Below are 20,076 nucleotides of genomic sequence, written 5' to 3'. Positions count from 1 at the left end.
CATACTGTAATGCTCAGTTTTTTTGTATTATAATAACATGATCTTCATTGCCTAAATGTTGCCCCAGTGTAGCGACAACTTTTTTAATTTGGCGAAAGTAAGTGGCGACAACTTTTGAAAGACCAGAGGGAACCCTGAACACTCCCCATTTTTTTTTACGAATTTATGCAAATCTCAATGAAATCGCACCCCTGGCATTAGGCTTTTTGATGCACTGGAACTTAAATATTTTCAAACTTGAAAAAGCATTATAGCTCTGAAGTAAACCTTTTGTTCAAAGGTTCATTATACCAACTCTAAAAGAAGTATTGATTATGAAACTAGCTCACACATGTTACTTACAGAAGTTTTTACTCTGGTGTCTTTTGGAGGCAATTTTAATTTGTTCTTCCATCCCTGGTCACTGAAAGATGCAAACACTAAAATATAACAAGCTAACAGATTAAGCATAGTTTTTTCTTGTATTTTCAATCACAATACCCAAATGGCTTCAGTCAAAGAAATAAGTTTGAAATTTAACATAAATTAATTTGTATTTGTCTGGAAATGTTCAACTTAAATCTAGCTCTTGGTCTATCAGTATCAGTATACTAGAACATTTAACTTCTTAAGACCTCAAATATATTACAGGGCTCGAAATTAACACTCGCGCACTCGCAAAATGCGAGTGAAAAATACTGATTGCGAGTTAAGTTTTAAGCCACAAGTATTTTTTTGCGAGTAAAGAAATAGTGGAAAAAAACTAGTAATATAAATGCACTCGACGTCATGAACGCTAAACCGTTGGTCAATTTATAGAACGTCTGAATACCTGTATGCGGAAGCGCGCACCTTGTTATGTAGACCCGTATACTTATAGTACAGATACGCGGATAATATTGGTACAAAGAACATGAAACAGTCGACTATTCACATTTGTTCATTGAACTTGAAAAGACATGGCGTCGAAGCCAAATGTAATAAGTTTCTTTTTGCCTACAGACGGAAATAAAAATACGAAAAATAAAGCAAAGTTAACCGTTGATTTGTATTTAGGTGACATCGCACTCAACACACAATATCATAGCTGATTTTTTTCAATATTTGAAACCCCATTAAAAATATCCCAAACCGACACTTAAACTTTGTTTTCTGAGTGAACACGACACACTTATATTTGAAAACAATACCCTTATGGTCCAAGGAACTGATATCTTTGTATGATTGCCGAAATAAAATGTGTATGTTAAGTACTTTTTATTTTGTTTTAATAGTACTAATATTAATGTCCAAACTTTTTTATGTTTCCTGCAAAATTTGCGAGACTGTTTTTTATTTTGCGAGTTGGTATTAAAGCTGCACGCAATATTTTGCAAGCAGAAAAAAGGTTAATTTCGAGCCCTGATATTATTCTTTAACCGGAATATAAACTTCTGAAGTTATATACAAAAGTAACAAAGCCATTTTGCTACATAATTAAAATGGCGTGGTTTATAAAAACATCTAAATTTCAAACTTGCTTTACAACATACTTAACATCCCCTTTATGGTCCACGGCCAGACTAGCATGATTCATCACAGTATCCACCTTCGTTGCTGCCATCTTGACTCTAACACTACACTTTGAGTGTCCTAAATTTAACGTCTTCTTTTAAAACAACTTTCTACAGGCTGATGCCTCCTATACTGCCACAACCTCCGTTAAGCAGAGGCCAGACCAATGTTAGCTTTCCGTTCGCTGATCCCACAAATAAAATGTTTACACGAGAGCCTCTTCAAAGATCCTTTTCTTATGTGTCTACTAATTATTAAACCTTATTTTCGAAAACTTTAAATGCACACTGGTGTCATATACACATATATTTAACGTTGTCATTTATCAACAATGCAGCACGATGCCTTGAAAATTTAACTGCCAAGATTTCCTGTAAAATAAAAAATGGCAAGTTAAAAAATTGCTCCATAGGTAACTTCATTTTGTGATGAACTGCAAAAACAAATGTTCTAATCATTATATTTAAGGTAGCAATATCAACAGACGGCTGTCATAGACTAGAGAATGGTTTGACAGCCACCAAATGAGTTTAGATTTTGAGAATTTTTTTATTGAAACTAAGTGGGTGGGGTAAAAGAAAACTATCAAAACAAACGCAATTAAATCATGGGGCATTCGGGTAACAAAAGTTAACAAGCAAAATTTATATTTCCATGCACTGTGAATAACACTGGATGAATCTTATCTCAAATTAATACGTAATTCTATCGGAAATGGGCGTCATTTTTGTGTTGCCAACACAAAAAACTATTCTTATTTTGTTTGAAGAATTTCATACAAAAATCATAATGTCAATATTAAATAAAACCACAATTAAATAGATAAATACAAGTTCTTCATGTTTATGGAATTTGTACAAGATTTACCCGAGTATTTCTATGGATGCAAGTGGATAATAAAACCTTACCAACAAGCAATTTACTTCGAGCGGAACTCTTGGACCGAATGATGAGGGCGCTGCAAACAAAACAAATAAAATGTTTTGCCAAAAATTAAGTTACAAATATTTGAAGTTGATTTAAATAAGCAGAAATTCAGTTAACTACTAAAAGGGCGAGTCTTATTTGAGAGGAAACAGTATTGCTGATGTTTTTCTGTATTCAATTTAACAATTCGAATTTATCGTAAAGGTCAAAGGTCATGTAATAGGAGTTGGGAGAGTTTGCTAGTACGTGTTTCTGAAGCCAGTAAAGGTAAACATTTTTCATTTTTCAAAAGACATTTTACATTTGCTGTAAGTTAATTGTAAACGTAGTTCATTAATTTTAATATTTTTGTTTACATTAAAGTGTAATCTGGGGCTATAGTTTATCCTTAAAGCTTGAAATTTGAATAATACAATTGAATGCAAACTATTAATCATTGAATAACACTGAATTGTGTAAATTTATATTACAAGAAATAGAACACTCAACTGAACTATTGATATATATCAAAAAACAGGCACTCGGCATTAGTTGTAACCCCCCCCCCCCCCCTCAACCCAGCTGCAACTCCCTCACAAAGTCCTCAAAATGGTCCTTTTTTTGTATAAAATATCAAAACAACAAAAGTTAGTTGAATTTTTTATCCCCCGCCATAAGTGGAGGGATATTGTTTTGGCGTTGTCCGTCCTTCCGTCTGTCTGTCTTTCCGTCCGTCCGGCACTTCTGTGTCTGGAGCCATATCTTGGAAGTGCTTTGGCGGATTTCATTGAAACTTTGTATGAGTATATATATGGATAAGAGGATGATGCACGCCAAATGGCATTGTACACCATTGGATAATAACGGAGTTATGGCCCTTTGTATCTTGAAAAAATGCTTTTTGTGTGTCCAGAGCCATATCTTGAAAGTGCTTTGACGGATTTTATTGAAACTTGGTATGATTATATATATGGATAAGAGGATGATGCACGCCAAATTGTATTGTACACCATCGGATAACAACGGAGTTATGGCCCTTTGTATCTTGAAAAAATGCTTTTTTGTGGGTCCGGAGCCATATCTTGGAAGTGCTTTGACGGATTTTATTGAAACTTGGTATGAGTATATATATAGATAAGAGGATGATGCACGCCTAATTGCATTGTACACCATCGGATAATAACGGAGTTATTTCCCTTTGTATCTTTAAAAAATGCTTTTTTTGTGTTGGAAGCCATATATTAAAAGTGCTTTGACAGATTTCATTGAAACTTGGTATGAGTATACATATGGACAAGAGGATATCAATGCACATTGGCCTTGTCCATCCGTCCAGAATACTTTTGTGTCCAGAAGTATAATGGCGAGGGATATCAATTCAAGAATTTGCTTGTTTTTCTTATATTATATATAAGATTATATATAATATATATATTATAAAACAATATTTGTGACTACAAACCTAAAAATGCTGTTTCAAACAATGCAGAAGACTTCATACTTTATGAATAGTCTAATATTTATAAGACGTGCAAATAATTAAGAGATACTTTTATATGGGCTAAATTCTTTGGCTCCAAATATTACCATTGAATATAAAAAGTAGCTTAATATTTGAGAGCGTTAACAAGTTGGACTAACTTTATGAATAAATCGATGCCTGTTTGCTTAGTACATATACTTATTTGTACTGTTGTACACATGTATATATAAGTTTAAAAAAATGGACAATTTTGAGGGTTTTTGAAGGGGTGAGGGTAGCTGCTGTGTGGGGGGTAGCAACTACTATTGAGTGTCTGTGTATCAAAATACATTCTTTACTTACAGATTACATTGGTGGATTACAATTAATGTTCAATCGTTCCTGTGGGTTCGAGAGCTACAATGAGCAAAAAAAGTGATAAAGAGACCCATGAGCTGATAGAAGGTTTTAGGGCCAAAATAAAAGAGGTATCTCTACACTGTGCAGTTTACATATTGATAAAATAATCTTTCTCATACAAAGTATTATAAGATATATGCATAAGACAATTCGTTTAAACAGGTAAGATTGTGTTATTAGGGTGATTACCAAGAAACTTTTGATGCTGTAAATATTCACGATTCTACTTGTTGGAACCTGTCGTATATATTTTCCTGTGTCACTATATAAATAATGCACTGTATGAGAACTGACGGCCTACTTTGTTGTCATCAATATTGACTAGTCAACTTACTCTGATGAAGTAACTCTTCTTTGTCAAAAAACTCCTAGAAAGAGATCTGTAATCCGAATGCAAAGATAGTTTACAATTATAGTTATGACCAAAGCTTAAGAATAATGTTAAATATGACAAAACTAAACTGCTAAATGGGATAGTTTAAATAAATTATTGTTACTGTTGTGAAATTTTCATCAAAAATTTGAAATGGAACTTAATTTATGGATACAAGAATTAGATTTGTCTTACCAAATGTCCCATGCCATTGTCAATTAAGAAGCATAGTGAATATGGGTACATACAATGTATTCACTTGGATTTTTTTTTAATTTACAATAAGCAGTCCTAAATTTGTATTATACGTCCGTCCGAATCATGAGACTAAATAATGAAAACTTGTATGCTGGTCCAGCTTTCCACCTTGCTCTTGTTTGACTGCATTTTTTCCAATCCTCTTTTTTCCAAACCACTTATCATTCACGAAAACCAGACCTCTTGGATCCCAGGTCACAATTCAAGGTCAAGGTTCACTAACAGAAGCCATTCTTTGGAATTTTCCTTGAGCATATATGTTTGTTCTGCATATTTTCATGTTCCAATAACTCAGACTGAGGAAGAGGCACGATAAGACATGACTTTTGTAGTCAGACTCAAAAAACATATATCCATATGTAAAAGGTCAAAGGTCAATTATAAGAAATTCATCTTCAGCTTTTTGGAGTCTAGTTTTTGTTCAGCATTGATGGAATTTCAATTAATGTAGCACAAAGTAAAAGGTCAAGTTTTATAACTTCATCTTGAGCACTTTGTCTCGAGCATCAGTCACGGACTGATTTTTATCCCTTTACCACTTAGATACGTTTTTTGACGTCTTTGTATTCCATTAGAAAGTTAAATTTAATTTAAGACCTTTCTTGCTATACAATATATTCATGTTTTAAAAGCTTCATTTCCAACCCTTAGTTACTGATGAGCAGCAAACAGCATAAAACCTTAACAGACTGGGAGTATGAAACACCACTAAAAGCAGTTCTGTATTTCTGAGACTGAATGGTTCTTGGCGGTTAATTTTTGTTATGTACCTAATAATTCTTAATCATGACCAAGGACCAGTTTCAGCTTGGCAGCTAGAAGAATGCCACAGTACCGAACTTAGTAAGATAAGGAAAAGCTGACTAGCATGTAAAAGTTCCTGAGAACCTCACTCAGTAGAGCACTTGCACGCATTTTCCTGGTGTACATATGGGTCCGTTTAAGGGACTCATTCCTTAAAGGGGCCTTTTCACAGATTTTGGCATGTTTTGAAGTTTGTCATTAAATGCTTTATATTGATAAATGTAAACATTCAATTTTAAAAGCTCCAGTAAAAAATAAATAAAAAAGGGAAAAAAAGTAACCCGCAGCAGGGCTCGAATCAGTGACCCCCGGAATCCTGAAGTAAAAACGCATTAGCCAACTGAGCTATCCTGCCAAGCATACATAAGATGCGTATTTTATACATTATATAAGCAATCTTCGTATATTCACAAATTTAAACGACAACAACAGAACTCTCCAAATTATTAAATCGTTTTGCGTTGCAATGCTTTATAATCTTTAGGTTTTTAAATCATCAAATGATGCCTATAATGGCTAAATTAGACCATGGCAAATGTTCAGTAATACTGTTTCCTCTCAAATATCATAACTCAACTGAAAATTTTCGAATCTGAAACAATTTTTTTTCAATTTTGTCAATTTACCAAACAGTGAAAAGATCCCTTTAAGCCATATTGTAAATGTAATCCTAAATTGAAAATAAACATCTCAATTTCATTTTTTATGCCCCCGAAGGAGGGCATGTAGTGATCAGACTGTCCGTCCGTCTGTCTGTCTGTCCGTCACACTTTGCGTTTAGGTTTAGAAAAATGCTCATAATTTCTGTGTCGCTTCAGATAGCAATTTCATATTTGGCATGTATGTGTATATGGGCAAGGCTTTTTCATATGCACACAAATTTTGACCCCTGTGACCTTGACCTTGAACTTAGGGTCAGCGTTTAGGTTTCGAAATCTGCGTTTAGGTTTCCAAAAAAGCTCATAACTTCTATCAAGCGTTTATAGGGGGCATAAGTCATCCTATGGTGACAGCTCTTGTTTTCCAACTTTTTTTAGATAAAGAAATATGTTTTTTGTGATCATTATGTCTCAACTTAATTTGTATTTGATCTAGCAAAGCATACATGTATAACCATAATCAATATGATGTTTATGCCCCCGAAGGAGGGCATAAAGTGATCGGACCATCCGTCTGTCTGTCTTTCTGTCACACTTTGCATTTAGGTTTCGCATTTAGGTTTAGAAAAATGCTCATACATTGTAACTTCTAAGTCGCTTCAAAAAGCACTTGATGTTTGGCAAATTGGTATGCATGTGTATCTCATGGAGCTGCACATTTTGAGTGATGAAAGGTCAAGGTCATCCTTCATGATCAAAGGTCAAATATATTGCTTCAAAGCTTTGCAGGGGGCATTGTGTTTCTGACAAACAGATCTCTTGTTTCCTATAAATTAAATTAATAAAAAGAGTTATATTGAATTTGTTTTCCCCAAATCAGTCAATTTTTCTTGCAATAAATTCCCAATACCAAAATTTGATTTTTCCCATATTGGCATGTAAAAGGTCTGACTCATCCTTTAACAAAATTTCCATTCAAGCTTTGATATTGCTGTACACCTTTCCGACTCAGCAACAAATGGCATCCAAGGAAGGTTTCATGACTTAGGTCCCATGTGTGTTGTCTCTGACCTAGAACCCTTAAAAAGTTCAACATATTGCTTACATTGTATCATGTGTTTATAATCCTGGAAGTAATACATGTAAATTGGTTCACTATGTTGCTTTTAATTCCTAAAAGGAGAATGCAAATACAAGGATTGTTAATCTTTCTAATGGCAGATCACATTTTCAGGGGCCCCGCATTAATTGGTCTTCTCATGTGATATCGTTTTATCAAATATTATACAATATAATTATATATTATTCTAATCTGCACTTTATAAATTATGTTGTAATTTAGTTACTTGTTTGTAAACTGCTATTCGGACTGAACCAAATTAGTTTAATTTTCATACTGATTGATATTTCTGTTGATTTATTTTACTTTATCATTAATGATTATTTTAGTTAGAGCAGGAAGTTTCCACACTGAAAGGGCGACTAGATGGCCTGAGAAAGGCGAAGAACACAACCATCACCAAACGTGAGAGAGAGGTCCTCGAAGTTGGCTTCAAGAGGTCTGATAAAACTAAAATATTGTCTTTACTCTTAGTAAGGGCTCAACATTAACAGTCGTCCTATTGCCCCTGGCAGGTATAAGTTGGGTCCGGGGAAGTTATTATGCCCCCCTTCGAAGAAGAGGGGGTATATTGCTTTGCACATGTCGGTCGGTCTGTTGGTCGGTCCGTCCACCAGGTGTTTTCCGGATGATAACTCAAGAACGCTTGGGGCTAGGATCATGAAACTTCATAGGTACATTGATCATGACTTGCAGATGACCCCTATTGATTTTGAGGTCACTAGGTCAAAGGTCAAGGTCACAGTGACCCCAAATAGTAAAATGGTTTTTGGATGATAACTCAAGAACGCTTAGGCCTAGGATCATGAAACTTGATAGGTAGATTGATCATGACTTGCAGCTATTTATTTTCAGGTCATTAGGTCAAAGGTCAAGGTCACAGTGACCGGAAATAGTAAAATGGTTTTCGGATGATAACTCAAGAACGCTTCGACCTAGGATCATGAAACTTAATAGGTAGATTGATCATGACTCTCAGATGACCCCTATTGATTTTCAGGTCACTAGGTCAAAGGTCAAGGTCACATTGACCTGAAATAGTAAAATAGTTTCCGGATGATAACTCAAGAACGCTTGTGCCTAGGATCATGAAACTTCGTTGGTAGATTGATAATGGCTGGCAGATGACCCTATTGATTTTCAGGTCACAAGGTCAAGGTCACAGTGCCCCGAAATAGTAAAATGGTTTCCGGATGATAACTCAAGAACGCTTATGCCTAGGATCATGAAACTTCATATGTACATTGATCATGACTTGCAGATGACCCCTTATGATTTTCAGGTCACTAGGTCAAAGGTTAAGGTCATGGTGATCCGAAATAGTAAAATGGTTTCCGGATGATAACTCAAGAACGCTTTTGGCTAGGATCATGAAACTTCATAGGTACATTGATCATGACTGGCAGATGACCCCTATTGATTTTCAGGTCACTAGGTCAAAGGTCAAGGTCACAGTGACAAAAAACATATTCACACAATGGCTGTCACTACAACGGAGAGCCCATATTGGGGGCATGCATGTTTTACAAACAGCCCTTGTTTTATAATCTAGTTGTCCTCCCGGGCAAGTGCAAAAAGAACAAAGAGCATTTATTTAGACTATAATTAGACTTAAATTGTTGTAACCATTTTGTTAAATGTGCAAAAATAAAAAAGGTTTTGTGGTGTATCATTTTGATCTTTATTAAAAAATATGAGGTGCACAGTTAATGTGATGTTTCTTGTTTGGGCAAGTGGCTTTACGTTCTGATGGCTAGTAGATTTTCTAAGTACTTGCCCAGTAGGGCAAGTTGGTTTTTAGGTTAATGTTGAGCCCTGTTAGTAATATAGTGTAAAAAAATAAAAATGTAGAAAAGGAATATTGAACTTCTATAGATTTAAAAAAACCTGGAGTCAAAAGGCCCTCTGCTTGAACAATTTTTGAGGTGAAATGATATTTTCAATGATCAAAGTACTGGAGTCCTGAGTTTGTTTGTTTTCCCTCATTTGTTAATGCTCTGCATGTTGCCTAAAATACCCCCCCCCCCCAACTTATCCAATCATCCTCTTTCTGTGTACTGACCATCAACTCTTTTTTTGCATTCAAAATTGAGTTTTCAATTATGTTTGCTGTATTGCACTGTACATGTTTTAATGTATTAATTGCTTAATGTTTTCATATAAGTTTTACATAATTATATACAGTCCAACCCCTCTTAAGCAGCCAGTCAAGGGAAACGGCCAAATTGGCTGCTTAAGCGGGTCGGCCTCTTAAGAGGGGGTTGGGTCATAGGGAGTCTGGAGTTGATGAGTGCATGGCCAACTGTTCAATTTTTGTATAAACATAATGGTAAATATGTGTACATTGTACTAAACAATGTATAGACTTAAAATAATTTTATTTCTTCCTTTCTAAAATCAGCTATAAAACAACATTTTCTTTCAAATAATATTTTATTCATCTTACTAATCACCATCAATATCATCATCATCATCATCTTCAGAATCAAGTCAATGAAAAAGAATCATTCTCATGATTCATTGTTTACACAATGCACGTTGTATGGCTCAAATGCACTTAAGATGGGAACAGTTGTGAATCAGTTATGCGTGAATAACTCACTATCAATCGATAATTTAATTGTTTTATTGCAGTTTTATGGCTTTGTAATACCTACCGCACGAATTGGTCCCGACAGTGATCTCCTCCACGATAAAATCATGGCCAGTTACTTACAATGTAAGAGACTGAAAATAGCAACCGGGTGTAATCCTCCTGGTAATCGTGCTTTTAATGCATAATATTATAAAAACATTTTTTCACCGCGTAAAGGGTTTTATCAAAAGTAATATTGAAATAATGTTAATATAAAACAAATATAAATGTTTTGTTTAATTCCCAAATGACAATAATATTTCGTAATCCGAAACACACTCCCGATTGTTTAATGTTAACGAGACGTTTACAAATTCTAGAATAAAAAAGTCCTCATGTATTTCCTTTGTCCGAACAAAAGCGCGCAAAAATTATGCACCAATGTACAATGTCACGCCATACCCATGGAAAGCGTGCGTGTATTGATTTTTGGATAAAAACTTTGTAGCACAGAGAACATGTAGATTAGTTGATTTCGGTTAAAAGTTTCGTTGTTCTTTTCAGCTTTTAATTAGCTGATAATGGTAATAAATGTGTGCTTGAAATAGTATGATTCCACAGGTACAAATAATAAATTAAGAATCTCTTTTCCAGTAAAAATAGGTGATATTCGCATGTGCGGAAACAAAAAGATCAAGCGGTCGCAAATTGCTTTTAACCCGATAATCCGCCGCTAATTAATTGCAATTTGCAAACTGGCTGTCAAAATATTTATTACACATCACACTTCAGTACTAAAGAGCCTAAACCGCAGACTGGAAGTACGTATCGATTTTTTCGCCATTGCGTCGGTGTAATTTTGCCAATGTACATGACTGACTGTGTGTGTGTGTATCAGAGTTTATTTACAGGTCCTATTGGCCTCTTCACGAGGTCTGTGTAGCCCGACCTGCCCCTGTGACCTTTCAGGGGATAAAGGTTTATTTTGAGACATGACTGACTTACTCGCGCGTGACCACTTATATGGGAAACATTTTACATTTGGGATGCAAAATTGCTGGCCGCTGGCCGGAGAAACGGGTTACCGCTTAAGAGGGGTGCATTATATAGTGTTTATCGACAGTCGCGGCACAGACCAGCGGCCTACAAGGGGCGACCGGCGATGACGGGTGACCGGAAGTAGGGGTTGGACTGTACACAAAAATGGTGGATGTTAAGTTCAAAGATTTGTGGCATGCAATATCCTGAATAAACTTTAAAAGTGAGAACATTTTTAGCTCATCTATTTTTTGAAAAAAATTATGTGCTATTGTCATCACCTGAGTGTCGGCATCTGCGTCTGGTCAAGTTTTGTGTTTAGGTTAAGTTTTGTTTTTCAGTCCACTTTTGTCATAAAGAATCAAAGCTATTGCATTCAAACATGGCACACTTACTTACTATCATGAGGGGACTGGGAAGGCAAAGTTAAATAACTCTGGCTGGGATTTTGACAGAATTATGTGCCCTTTTTATACTTAGAAAATTGAAAATGTGGTTAAGTTTTGTGTTTAGGTCCACTGTATTCCTGCAGTACCAAAGCTATTGCTTTCATACTTGCAACACTTTCTAACTATCATAAGAGGACTGTGCAGGCAAAGTTATGTTACTCTGTGTTTAGATCCACTTTACTTCTTAAGTATACTATCAAGGCTATTTCTTTCAAACTTCAAATACTTGTTTACTTTTATAAGGGTACTGTACCTGGCAAGTTGAATTTGACCTTGACCTTTGAATGAAATTGACACTCAAGATCGAAGTATTAAATTTTGCTAAAATTGCAATAACCTTCATTTATGATCAGATTTGAATCATACTTTGACAAAACAACACAAACCTGACCCGACCCCCCCCCCCCCCCCCAAAAAAAAAGAAATGCAAAAATTAAACATGGTTAAAAAAACATGAATATTTATATTAATAATTTTAATTTTTGAAAAGTTGTCCAACCATCCCACCAAAGAATCCCCCCACCCCAATTTTTTTTTTTCATTTTTGAAAGATTATGTAATAAATGACCACACCCCCAGACAACCCCTCCCCACTTTTTGATTGAAGTATTAAGATAGGTCCTATCTCCTTTTTAAAAAAAATAGATGAGTGGTCTGCACCTGGTAGGTGGTGCTCTTGTTTACTCTGTGATATGGCTTAAGCTAAATGTATACGAACCACAAATGTTGTCACAAACTGTTTTACGACATCAGATTTTTGGCTGGAATAACGCTTGTGTACAGTCTAATTTTGGCTGGGTTCGTTTTAGAATATTTCCTGTACCCGAGGTACATTGTAGTGTTTACTTGAGAGTACCTGGGGGACTTTTTAGTAGTACCTAAGCCGACAATGACCAATCTACATTTGTAGCATTATTGACTTAAAGATTGGGCAATATTTTTTTCACAAATGGCAAGGAGATGTTAAAAGTAACTGGTACTGTTGGTAAGTAAAAATCAAATCCTTGATTAAGTAAACCCCTATAATCAAAACTCAAACTTAAACAGATGTCATCTGCAGTGACATAAACATCTATTCAATACCATACCATTTAACTCTTTCAGTGCTGGAACCAAATTTTGAAGGCCTTTGCAAACAGTTTGGATCCAGATGAGACGCCACAGAACGTGGTGTCTCATCAGGATCCAAACTGTTTGCTATTCTGATAGTATTCTTTGAAAAAAATAGAAGAAAATGCTAATTTTAGAAATTGCACAGACAACATTTTAGCAGATGACAAATTTCCCTGCATGCAAAGGGTTAAACAACTTTCATCAGATTAAGATCAATATTGCCCTATTCTGTTGAACTTAAGCAAAACAAGAATCAATGCTGAGCTCGCTCTTTTTACATAAAAACAACCCTAAATTCTAAAGGGCTTTTATGAATCTTTTCAGCGACAGTGTTTAAACCACAACTAGTTCAGGTAGTAGCAAAATCAATGTAGTGAATAACGGATGTTAAAGGAACTTTTTCACAGTTTAACATTAAAGTTACATTTTAATGTAAAAGATTAAAGGTTAACATCTTGCACAAATTTACATTTGTAAAAGTATGAAATTAATCAGCAATACATACTGATGCCAGCATAGAAAATTTGCAGTGGTATCAGTGAGTAAAGTCAAAAGTCTATTGCTTTAACTACATGACTGATTTTACTACATGACTGATTTTACTCATCGTCAGATACCCACGACTGCTGATTACGCTCCGCTCATCCATCAATGGAGAGTAGCGTAATGAATAGACCGGGGGTGTCCGACGATGGATTTTACTGTTTGCACTCAGAAAATAAAGCTTAAACAAAATTGAAATTTTAAAATAATTTGAATTTGAAAACAACAAGCACAAATATTTGTGAACAAGTTTCTCATACTTATCAGTTGTGTATTTCATTCCTTAAAAACTGTCACCAACAGTTTACTTATGTTGCATGTATTACAGCGATTTTTTTTGTCCAATCGGAAAAAGTACCCGTACCGGTCCAATAGGGAAAAATTGAGTCGTGAAAGCCTGAAAATTGGGAAAAATCGAGTCGTGAAACCCTCAAATTGGGAAATAGGTGTATTTGATTTTATGCTCCCAAATACTTTAAAATTGATAACTAAGTGTTTTCAAGCTGTCAATATTATATTTACCTAGGTTCAAAGCATAGATCTGCATAGGAAAACTAACAAAATGTTGGATTATTTTTTTTTTTTACCTTTAATTGGGAATTTTTTGGACAGCAATTGGCAAAATTGTAGTTTTTTCGTAATTGGTAAAGTGCCGTTTACCGGTACTTTATAAAGAAGGAAAAAAATCGCTGGTATTAGTATTACAGTTATATTTCACCAGAGCATCAACCATGTGGCATGTTGTAATTTTTGTATCACTCACAGTTCAAGCATTCAACTACTGGTAAATGTTATTGTAACTGCACAGCTTCAACCACCCCCCAAAAATTAAAAATAAATAAAAATAAATCTTTATTTGTCTAGGGCTTGAAACAGTGTACATGTACCTATTTTACCCATATTGATTGATTATCCATGAACACAGTTATAATACTTGATTGTTTCTAAGTAATGAGTGTCATGTTGTTGGTTTTTAGCTCATCTATTTTCTGAAAAAAAAAAATGAGCTATTGTCATCTCCTTGGCGTTGGCCTCTGCATCAGCATCTGCATCAGCGTCGGCGTCCGGTTAAGTTTTGCGTTTAGGTCCACTTTTCTCATAAAGCATCAAAGCTGTTGCATTCAAACTTGGTACACTTACTTACTATCATGAGGGTACTGGGTAGGCAAAGTAAGATAACTCTGTTGTGCATTTGGACAGAATTATGTGCCCTTTTTATACTTAGAAAATTGAAAATTTTGGTTAAGTTTTGTGTTAAGGTCCATTTTATTCCTTAAGTATCAAAGCTATTGCTTTCATACTTGCAACACTTACTAACTATCATAAGGGAACTGTGCAGGCAAAGTTATGTAACTCTGACTGGCATTTCGACAGAATTATGTGCCCTTTTTATACTTACAAAATTTAAAATGTGGTTAAGTTTTGTGTTTAGGTCCACTTTATTCCTAAAGTATCAAAGCTATTGCTTTCATACTTGCAACACTTACTGACTATCATAAGGGGACTGTGCAGGCAAAGTTATGTAACTTGACTGGCATTTTGACAGAATTATGGGCCTTTTATACTGACAAAATTGAAAATTTGGTTAAGTTTTGTTTTTTGGTCCACTTTACCCCTAAAGTATCATAGATATTACTTTCATACTTGGAACACTTGCAAACTATCATAAGGGGACAGTAAAGGACAAGTTGCATAATTCTGGTTGTCATTTTTACGGACTTATGGCCCTTTTTTGACTTAGTAACTTTGAATATATGGTTAAATTTTGTGTTTCGATCCACTTTACTTCTTAAGTATCAAGGCTATTGCTTTCAAACTTCAAATACTTTTATGCTGTCATGAGGATACTGTACCTGGCAAGTTGAATTTTACCTTCACCTTTTAATGACCTTGACTTTCAAGGTCAAATTATTAAATTTTGCTAAAATTGCTATAACATCTTTTTTTATGATTAGATTTGATTGATACTTTGACAAAACAACACTTACCTGACATACCACAATAGACTCCACCCAAACCATCCCCCACACCCCCCCACACGTATCCCCCCCCAAAAAAAAGTTGTTTTTTGTTGTTTTTTTATAGATCATCTAATAAATGACCCCCCCCCCCCCCAAAAAAAAAAAATATATATTTTTTTTAAACATGTTTTTTTTTGCATTTTTGGAAGATAATGTAATAAAAGACCACACCCCCACACTATACACCCACTCCACTCCACCCCTACCTCCTTTGTGATTGAAATTGAGATAGGTCCCTTCACCTTTAAAAAGAAAAATAGATGAGCGGTCTGCACCCGCAAGGCGGTGCTCTTGTTCAATTTGTTATTGTGTGCACATGTGCCTTTAATATTCCTCTGTCTGTTTTGACAGCAAGTAATATACCGTATGTTTTATGTAGTACACCGTACAGTTTTGTAAATTAGCATCAGAAGAAGTCAAGAGACATTATTGATGTGGGTAATATGCTACTGGTAAATCAATTAAAGTTATATGTAGCTCTTACTCGTCTTTCACAAAGTACATGTTTACTTGTGAAACTTTTTTACATCAGCGCCCTCACAATACTTTGGGGGAAGGGGTCCGCAGCCCTTAGGAGGGGAAATTTTTGCGCCGTTTCCCTTTTTGGGGGATTTTTTTACTTACTCTCTCATTATTACATTTGTACATGTTTGCACTATATTCATTGCATTTTTCATAATTGAGTATGTTTGAAAGATTAAATTGAAATAGAATTGAGATATAATAATCATGAGACACATCTTTCTATTAAAAAAAAAAAAAATTTTTTTAGGGGGAATTTTTCCCCCCAAAGGGGAAAAAAATATACTTTTCATGTGGGGGACTGCCGCTGAAATTCGGCGGCAGATTTGATAGATTGAGGGCCCTGTACATTCGCATGAATTGGTCCATATGATATTGAGTTGTGCTTGTGCAGAATTGTTATGATTGCTGCTGTGATAAACTCTAGTTGATAACTTGATTTAATTGCAAGAAAATGTTTTGAGGTTCACAACAGCACATTAAGCAAAAATCGGTCGATTTGTCTGTCGGTCTGGGTAGAGACGAGTTTGTTTCCAATCAATAACTTGTCAAAGAATTGACCGATTGGCTTGCTTCGTCACATGTGCATTGGCCTTGGACAGTAGATGACCCCTAAAGAAACTTGGGTGACTTTGTCAGAGTTCAAGGTCACTTTCACAATAAGTGTGAAAATTATTTCCAATCAATAACTTGTCAAGAATTTACTGATTGGCCTGATACTTCCCATGTGCATTTACCTTGGACAATAGATCACCCCTATTGAAATTGGAGTAACTAGGTCAAAGGTCACTGTCACAATAAGTGTGAAAATAGTTTTCAATCAATAACTCGTTAACGAATAGACTGATTGGCCGGATACTTCACATGTGCATTGGCCTTGGACAGTAGATGACCCCTATTGCAATAAGGATCACTAGTTCAAAGGTCACTGTCACATTTAGTGTAAAATTGGTTTCCAATTGATATGTCATCAAAGGATTGAGTGATAGATGTCAAGGACCTGTTTTGTAGGTGGGGGGGGGGGGGGGCATCAGTCTTATAAGTGATATCACTGAGCTCTTGTCTGTAACTAATATCCTTATCACAATACATGTAACGCTTTAAAGGGACTTTTTTTGAAAAATGACAATTTTTTAAAGAAGGAAAAAAGACTGTAGATTCTAAAATAGATGCTTGCATTGTATTCAAGCATGCAAAAAATATTCCTGACTGTTACAAATATTTGTAATCAATAAAAATCGTACAAAATATAATACATGTGTAAGGCTTTTCATCATTAATTTGGCAAAATCTGTTTTAACTATGCTACAAATTCAAAAGCCCGTGTGGTATAGTGGTAGATGTGCTTCTACATGTCAAGGGTTCAGTCACCAAGACAGGCTCTTTTTTGCCTTATAAATAATAAATATTATTATTTAAAATATTTCCAAATATAACAGTTTTGTAAGTACATGTAAATAAATTTCATGATATTTTAAAAACATGCTGAACAATTATCTGTGAAAAAATCCCTTCAAATAAATTATGTAAAATTAGAATGTGCATTTCAGACCAACAATGGACATCATTGTGGTGTTTTTATCACAAAAAAACGGTACATTTATGTAGTTATACATGTTTGTTATATTTTGTCAACATATTTTGTATAATATAATAACCACTCTCCAATTAATTAACATTTTCTTTAAAAGTGTTTTTGCTTGTATTTATTGTCAACCACGGACACTTCAATTCTGGGTTATATTTTTACGTACCCCACCACTATAGTGAGGGACATATTGTTTTTACCCTGTCTGTTGGTTTGTGTGTTTGTTTGTTTGTTTGCCCCAACTTTAACATTTGCCATAACTTTTGCAATATTGAAGATAGCAACTTGATATTTGGCATGCATGTCATGGAGCTGCACATTTTGAGTGGTGATAGGTCAAGGTCACTCTTCAAGGTCAAAGGTCAAATATATAGCTTCAAAGCAGCGCAAAAGGGGACATAGTGTTTCTGACAAACACATCTTGTTTTAAATGAATCCATTCAATTATGGGTATAATTATACATAATTATACAGTTTTTTAATAAATAAATTTTAATTATGCAATTTTACAATTCAACTGTCTATTTTAATAAGTGTTATTTATAAATAAATAAGTATAATTTATAATTTTATCATGGGAACATTTCATGTAATGTTTAGTTGTAACATTTTATTTTTGGGCTGATCTTGTATCCTCTATATATCTCTACAGAGACCCGCATTATGAAGCCAAGATTGAAGAGTTGGAGAAAAAGCTACGAGAAAAATCAGCTGCACATGCCAAGGAAATAGAAGACTTAAAGGTAAGTTCTGTGTTGCCATTCTACTTCTTCTGCATAGGTTACAACAATTGTGAAGAATTTCATATTCGATTTATAAAATGCTTTGTGTTTGTCAATGGCGTTTTGATAACAAATGATTAATTGTTTTGTGGGAAAACTGGGCTTACGTAAAGTGTTGTCCCAGATTAGCCTGTGCAGTCAATGCATGTGCGTAAAGTGTTGTCCCAGATTAGCCTGTGCAGTCAATGCATGTGCGTAAAGTGTTGTCCCAGATTAGCCTGTGCAGTCAACGCATGTGCGTAAAGTGTTGTCCCAGATTAGCCTGTGCAGTCAACGCATGTGCGTAAAGTGTTGTCCCAGATTAGCCTGTGCAGTCAACGCATGTGTGTAAAGTGTTGTCCCAGATTAGCCTGTGCAGTCAACGCATGTGTGTAAAGTGTTGTCCCAGATTAGCCTGTGCAGTCAACACATGTGCGTAAAGTGTTGTCCCAGATTAGCCTGTGCAGTCAACACTGTTAATCATGGACGACACTTCCGCCTTAACTGGATTTTTGTTAAGAAGGGGCTTCCTTTAACTGAAAACTTGCATAATTAAAAGCAAACAGTGTCGACCTTGGCTGTATAGGCTAATCAGGAATGATATTTTACGCTTATGTATAAAGCACAGATTTCATCGAACGAGGTTTAATCCGTATATTATTTAAATTTAGAAACATCATAGTGATGAATTGCAAGCTGCTGAGAAGAAACAGAAAGAATTGCAGCGTCAGCTTGATGACTTATTGAAGAGACTTGAGACCGAGCGCAAAGATCTTCTTGATAAGCTTGAAAAGGTAATGCTCATGTTGTCTCAGGTATGCTTCCCTACTTTGAGCAGTGTTTTCTCATGTATGCTTCCCTACTTTGAGCAGTGTTTTCTCAGGTATGCTTCCCTACTTTGAGCAGTGTTTTCACAGGTATGCTTCCCTACTTTGAGCAGTGTTTTCTCAGGTATGCTTCCCTACTTTGAGCAGTGTTTTCTCAGGTATGCTTTCCTACTTTGAGCAGTGTTTTCTCAGGTATGCTTCCCTACTTTGAGCAGTGTTTTCTCAGGTATGCTTCCCTACTTTGAGCAGTGTTTTCTCAGCTATGCTTCCCTACTTTGAGCAGTGTTTTCTCAGTTATGCTTCCCTACTTTAAACAGTTTTTCTCAGCTATGCTTCCCTAATTTTAGTAGTGTTTTCTCAGGTATGCTTCCCTACTTTGAGCAGTGTTTTCTCAGGTATGCTTCTCAACTTTGAGCAGTGTTTTCTCAGGTATGCTTCCCGACTTTGAGCAGTGTTTTCTCAGGTATGCTTCCCTACTTTGAGCAGTGTTTTCTCAGGTATGCTTCCCTACTTTAAACAGTGTTTTCTCAGCTATGCTTCCCTAATTTTAGTAGTGTTTTCTCAGGTATGCTTCCCTACTTTGAGCAGTGTTTTCTCAGGTATGCTTCCCTACTTTGAGCAGTGTTTTCTCAGATATGCTTCCCACTTTGAGCAGTGTTTTCTCAGGTATGTTTTCCTACTTTGAGCAGTGTTTTCTCAGTTATGCTTCCTTACTTTGAGCAGTGTCTTCTCAGGTATGCTTCCCTACTTTGAGCAGTGTCTTCTCAGGTATGCTTCCCTACTTGCAGCAGTGTTTTCTCAGGTATGCTTCCCTACTTTGAGCAGTGTTTTTAGCTCATCTATTTTTTGAAAAAAAATTATGAGCTATTGTCATCACCTTGGCGTCGGCGTCGGCGTTGGCGTTGGCGTTGGCGTTGGCGTTGGCGTTGGCGTCGGCGTCCGGTTAAGTTTTGCGTTTAGGTCCACTTTTCTCAGAAAGTATCAATGCTATTGCATTCAAACTTGGTACACTTACTTACTATCATGAGGGGACTGGGCAGGCAAAGTTAGATAACTCTGGCGTGCATTTTGACAGAATTATGTGCCCTTTTTATACTTAAAAAATTGAAAATTTTGGTTAAGTTTTGCGTTTAGTTCCACTTTTCTCAGTAAGTATCAATGCTA

At 35.5% G+C, this 20,076-nt stretch overlaps 2 protein-coding genes across 2 annotated transcripts in view; one reads left to right on the top strand and one right to left on the bottom strand.

The window, feature by feature from the left end:
- Positions 1 to 2,586, bottom strand: part of LOC127840114 (ATP-dependent RNA helicase me31b-like) — a 41,912-nt gene extending 39,326 nt beyond the window's left edge. The window contains exons 1-3 of the mRNA XM_052368575.1: positions 2,442 to 2,586; positions 1,512 to 1,904; positions 343 to 403 (exon numbers count right to left, since the gene is read on the bottom strand). Coding sequence (XP_052224535.1) covers positions 343 to 403; positions 1,512 to 1,582 — 132 coding nt within the window. The 5' untranslated portion in view covers positions 1,583 to 1,904; positions 2,442 to 2,586. The remainder of the gene's footprint in view (positions 1 to 342; positions 404 to 1,511; positions 1,905 to 2,441) is intronic.
- Positions 2,587 to 2,613: 27 nt separating this feature from the next.
- The window catches only part of LOC127840115 (ELKS/Rab6-interacting/CAST family member 1-like), a 32,161-nt gene continuing 14,698 nt past the window's right edge, over positions 2,614 to 20,076 (top strand). Inside the window, exons 1-5 of the mRNA XM_052368576.1 lie at positions 2,614 to 2,727; positions 4,267 to 4,389; positions 7,805 to 7,914; positions 17,977 to 18,067; positions 18,757 to 18,879. Of these exons, the coding sequence (XP_052224536.1) occupies positions 4,324 to 4,389; positions 7,805 to 7,914; positions 17,977 to 18,067; positions 18,757 to 18,879 (390 nt within the window). The 5' untranslated portion in view covers positions 2,614 to 2,727; positions 4,267 to 4,323. The remainder of the gene's footprint in view (positions 2,728 to 4,266; positions 4,390 to 7,804; positions 7,915 to 17,976; positions 18,068 to 18,756; positions 18,880 to 20,076) is intronic.

The sequence above is a fragment of the Dreissena polymorpha genome, chromosome 7 (assembly GCF_020536995.1).
Source record: "Dreissena polymorpha isolate Duluth1 chromosome 7, UMN_Dpol_1.0, whole genome shotgun sequence".
NCBI classification, from domain to species: Eukaryota; Metazoa; Mollusca; class Bivalvia; order Myida; family Dreissenidae; genus Dreissena; species Dreissena polymorpha.
Note: the sequence above shows the minus strand (reverse complement) of the source record. Positions and strands in the feature narration are given on the sequence as shown.